The 4,750-nt window shown below is 43.1% G+C and overlaps 1 protein-coding gene across 1 annotated transcript; it reads left to right on the top strand.

Annotated features, from left to right (window-relative positions):
• Positions 1-363: 363 nt before the first annotated feature.
• LOC147005556 (TD and POZ domain-containing protein 3) lies at positions 364-1,455 on the top strand. The gene has a single exon (XM_085835296.1). The coding sequence runs from the start codon at positions 364-366 to the stop codon at positions 1,453-1,455; it is 1,092 nt and encodes a 363-aa protein (XP_085691422.1).
• The last annotated feature ends 3,295 nt before the right edge of the window (positions 1,456-4,750 follow it).

Here is a 4,750-nt window from a genome sequence, read left to right as displayed (position 1 = left end):
GTTATAAAATGAAATCCAGGATATGTTTGCTAGAGCCAGGTATGGTGAGGTAGGGAGTGGTACTGTGGTGGGTCCATGCTGAGGCACCCCTTCCCCCTGAAGTATACCAGTCATATTACAGGATTAGTATAGATTTTGTTTAGAACATGGGCAGGAGAGTTTTGTAGGGGTGAGAAGTCAGGAGAGGCAGAGAAAGTCTGACCGAAAAAGAAGAGACGGGGAGAGAGAGAGAGAGAGAATCTAAAAGAAATTCAATCTAAAATCTAAATTATACCTATAATTGCATCCAACAGGAGGAAGAATAAGTAACTTCTAGTTCTTCTTCTCAGACCAACTTTAACCTCCAAACTATCGCCAGCAGAAATGGCAGGGGACATGGAATTCAAGAGCTGGAGCCACACACAGATCAATGTCCAGAAATTCTGCTATAATTGGACCATTAGCAACTTTTCATTTAGCATGGGGGCACATCAGAAAAGGATTATAAGCCCAGTGTTCTCATTAGAGGCCAATGAGGAAGTGGCATGGTGTTTGAGGTTGTACCCAAATGGGGTTGATGAAGAAAGCAAAGATTACCTGTCAGTTTACCTGGAGTTGCTCAGCGCTCTGGAGAGCCCAATTCTGGCAAAGTTCGAGTTCTGGATCATAAATTCCCAAGGAGAGAAATATCAAAGTAGAAAGAGCTCCAATGTCCAATCCTTTCTGCGATACGAACACAGAGGATTCAAAAAGTTTCTCCTTCGAGGTCTTCTCCTCTCCCATCAGAATTGGTTTCTCCCTGAAGACCAGTTAACCATATGCTGCAAGGTGAGCATAGTTGGAACCATATTTGACATGCCTGGACAGAATGTGGCACCTGCAATCAAGGACCCAAGGCACATGTTGACAGATGATCTAGGGGAGCTATGGGAGAATTCCCTCTTCACAGATTGCTGCCTGCTGGTAGCTGGCCATGAATTCAAGGCTCACAAGGCAATCCTAGCAGCCCACTCTCCAGTTTTCAGAGCCATGTTTGAAAATGAAATGAAGGAGAGTCTAAAGAACCCCATTGAGATCAAGGACCTGGATCTTGATGTCTTTAAGGAGATGATGGGTTTCATCTACACAGGGAAGGCACCACACCTCCACAGCCACTCCATCGCCTGTGATGTGCTGGCAGCTGCTGACAAGTATGGCCTGGTGGGCCTGAAGGTCCTGTGTGAGGATGCCCTCCTCAGGAACCTCTCTGTGAAGAATGCTGCACACACTCTGATCCTGGCTGACCTCAACAGCACAGAGAAGCTGAAGAGTCAGGCCCTGGATTTCATTGCCATTCATGCCTGTGAGGTTTCTGAGACCTCAGAGTGGGAGTCAGTGTTGGAGTCACATCCCCACTTGGTGGCTGAAGCATTCCACTCCCTGGCTTCTGCAAAGTGTTCTTTCTTGGAGCCAAATGTGGTCTCAGAATCTAGCTAGCTATGATCTACATCTTTCTTCCAGCAACAACAACAACAAACAACAGCAACAACAACATCTAGTGTTGTTACCAATGACTTCTGGTTAGACAATCATGTTGTTGAAGAATTTACAGTGAATCTGGGGACATGCAGCATGGTAGATGAGGATTTAAATCATCTGTAATATGTTAAAATAGTGGGGGGTGGGAAGGGCAGCACTACAATCTGGGATACTCTACCTGCCATCTACGCTTTTGATGTTCTTGATTGATTCTTGTTTGGTGTCTTGCAAACCAAACAATTCAATTAGGTGTTGGCCCTACGCATGGGCCAACTGAGCTTCTTTGAAGAAATGTATCTGCATTGGACTGAGCAGAAAAGATGACCATGGTCAGAGGAAAGGAGAAATCAAACATGAGTGTTTACTCATTACAGAAAGAAAGACAGTGTAGAGTTTCTTTTTAAAGACTCAGTTTGTGTGAACTCAGCTGCAAAAACAATTACTGCTCTCTCAGAGAACTCTGTTTAAGTTCCCAGCACACACAGAAGAATTTTCAACCACTTGTAACTGGTTATTCAGAGGACCTGAAGCCCTCTTCTGGTCTCCATGGCCACAAACCTCTCTGTAGACAAAACCTTAACCAAATAATATCTAATATGAATAAAACTTTTGAAGTCATTCTGGATTCCAGAGATGTTTGTTAAGATAAGTAATGTGTAGTCCAAACAGCCAAGCTCAGTTGTGGATGTTTATGCAGAACTCGTGCTGTGCCACGAGTAGTAGAAACTCATTGTGTTTTTTCTTGGAATTTAATCTTGGCAAATGAGAACTCCATTATCATGCTCTTATGACAACTTAGAAGAGAAGGCCAAAGTGGAGGGAGAGAAATGTTTGTGGGTCAACACATGCAAAAATCTTTCATCTGTTTTGAAAACATTTGAACGGATTGATTCATTACAGATCTATATATCCGAGGCTAATTGTTCTCAAATTTCTTAATGCTGGCACCTCTTGTAAGAGTTTTTCATTTTGTGGACAAACAGAACCATTAAAGTACTTTCTGGCTACTTCATAACTGTAATGTTGCTCCTGTTACAAATCATACTACAAATACCTGATATATAGGATATCTGATATTCAATCTCTATGAATGGGTCATTAGACTGCAAACGGGATGGGGAGTTACAATTTGAGTACCAGGGCTGCAGGCCATGCCTGCCAGCATACCAGGTGGACTGCTGCTTACACATCTTCTCTTACATCAGTTCTCCCAGACCCTACCCTACTTTCTCAACCCCACCTCTGTAGCATACCACCTGTCGGAGTTTTCATTGCTCATACTTCCGTGGACCACAGGCATCTTCCCCTTCTATCCTCCCTCCTCCTACTCCATGCACTGTTCCAGACCCCAAGCCACCTTTCCCAGAAGTGCTGGTCTTTCCATTGTAACAGAAATCTAAAGGCAGACCCACATTTCTCTCTTTGCTTTCTCACTTAAAATTTCCCTGTTTTCAAATGTTATATGCCCCAGTACAGGGGAATGCTAGGGACAAAAAAATGGGAATGGGTGGGTAGGGAAGAGTGGGGGAGGGTATGGGGGACTTTTGGGATAGCATTGGAAATGTAATTGAGGAAAATATGTAATAAAAAATTAAAAATTAAAAAAAAATTCCCTGTTTTCTTTCTCAGATGTATAGCAGGAAAATCTGCTGTGCTTCCTCTTTCCTGTAAAGTGCCAACCCAGGAGGATCACAAAAACTTCTTCCCTAGTCTTCCTTTCCCAAACATAGCCCATCATCTCAACTTCCAAAGGCAGCAGGCATTCACTAAGAACACAGCAAAAGAACAGGGCAGAGAAACACTTATGGAATTATTCCCTCCACCATGCCAACTTCATTCATCTAGGTTCTATGGTAGAGCTATATAATAACAATAGCTGTACTCTTCCTTTCTGCCTGACTACATCTCTTGTGATTCCCACAGACAATTCCTTTGTAACCTCCCTCCCCCTAACTCCTTACTGTATTCTAGCCCCTAACTACAAAATGCACTCACTGATAACTCACTGACCATTCCTGTATGTGAAGCATGGAAGATGTCTATAGATCTTCCCCTCTCCTTTACTTCCTGTAGAATACCTACCAGTCCAATTCCCAGGTCTATAGCAATCCTTCTATTCTAGGGTGACATCTCTTTCTTTCTTTCTTTCTTTCTTTCTTTCTTTCTTTCTTTCTTTCTTTCTTTCTTTCTTTCTTTCTTTCTTTCTTTCTCTCTCTCTCTCTCTCTCTCTCTCTCTTTCCTTCTCTCTTTCTCTCTCTCTCTCTCTCTCTCTCTCTCTCTCTCTCTCTCTCTCTCTCTCTCTCTCTCTCTCTCTCTCTCTCCCTCCCTCCCTTCCTTCCTTCCTTGCTTCCTTCCATCAGGAAAATGAAAATGACTCTGAGATTCCTTCTCAAACCTTTCAGAGTGGCTAAGATCAAAAACACAAGTGAGAGCTCATGCAGGTAAGGCTGTGGAGCAAATACACTCCCCCATTGCTAGTGGAAATGCTAACGTGTACAGTCACTCTGGAAATCAATATGGTGGTTCCTCAGATAACTGGGAATCTATCTACCTCAAGACCCAGCCTTCCCACTCCTGGGCATATACCCAAAGGACTTTTCATCCTAACTCAAATTTGCTTAAATATGTTTGTAGCAGCTTTAATCATAATATGCAGAAACTGGAAACCTACATGACCCTTAAGAGAAGGATGGATGAAGAAAATTGGCATATTTACACAATAGAGCATTACTAGGTTGACATAAAAAAAAAAAAGACATACTGAATTTTGCAAGCAAATGGATGAAAATAAGTTTTTTCCTTAGTGAAGTAATCCAGTCCCAGAAATTCACACATGGAATCAAATCACTTGAAAGTGGATATTAGGTTTTTTTTAATTGGGTATTTATTTCATTTACATTTCCAATGCTATCCCAAAAGTCCCACACACACTCCCCCACCCACTCCCCAACCCACCCACTCCCACTCTTTGGCCCTGTCCTTCCCCTGTACTGAGGCATATAAAGTTTGCAAGACCAATGGGCCTCTCTTTCCACTGATGGCCGACTAGGTCATCTTCTGATTCATATGCAGCTAGAGACACGAGCTCTGGTGGTGTACTGGTTAGTTCATATTCTTGTTCCACCTATAGGGCTGCAGATTCCCCCAGCTCCTTGGGTACTTTCTCTAGCTCCTCCACTGGGGGCCCTGTGTTCCATCCAATAGCTGACTGTGAGTGTCCACCTCTGTGTTTGCCAGGCACTGGCATTGCCTC

This window comes from Mus caroli, unplaced genomic scaffold, assembly GCF_978045245.1.
Source record: "Mus caroli unplaced genomic scaffold, Mus_caroli_1 scaffold_3, whole genome shotgun sequence".
Lineage (NCBI taxonomy): Eukaryota > Metazoa > Chordata > Mammalia > Rodentia > Muridae > Mus > Mus caroli.
Note: the sequence above shows the minus strand (reverse complement) of the source record. Positions and strands in the feature narration are given on the sequence as shown.

Coding starts and splice junctions, on each gene's coding strand:
- LOC147005556 (XM_085835296.1), top strand. CDS start 364: ATGGCAGGGGACATGGAATTCAAGAGCTGGAGCCACACACAGATCAAT.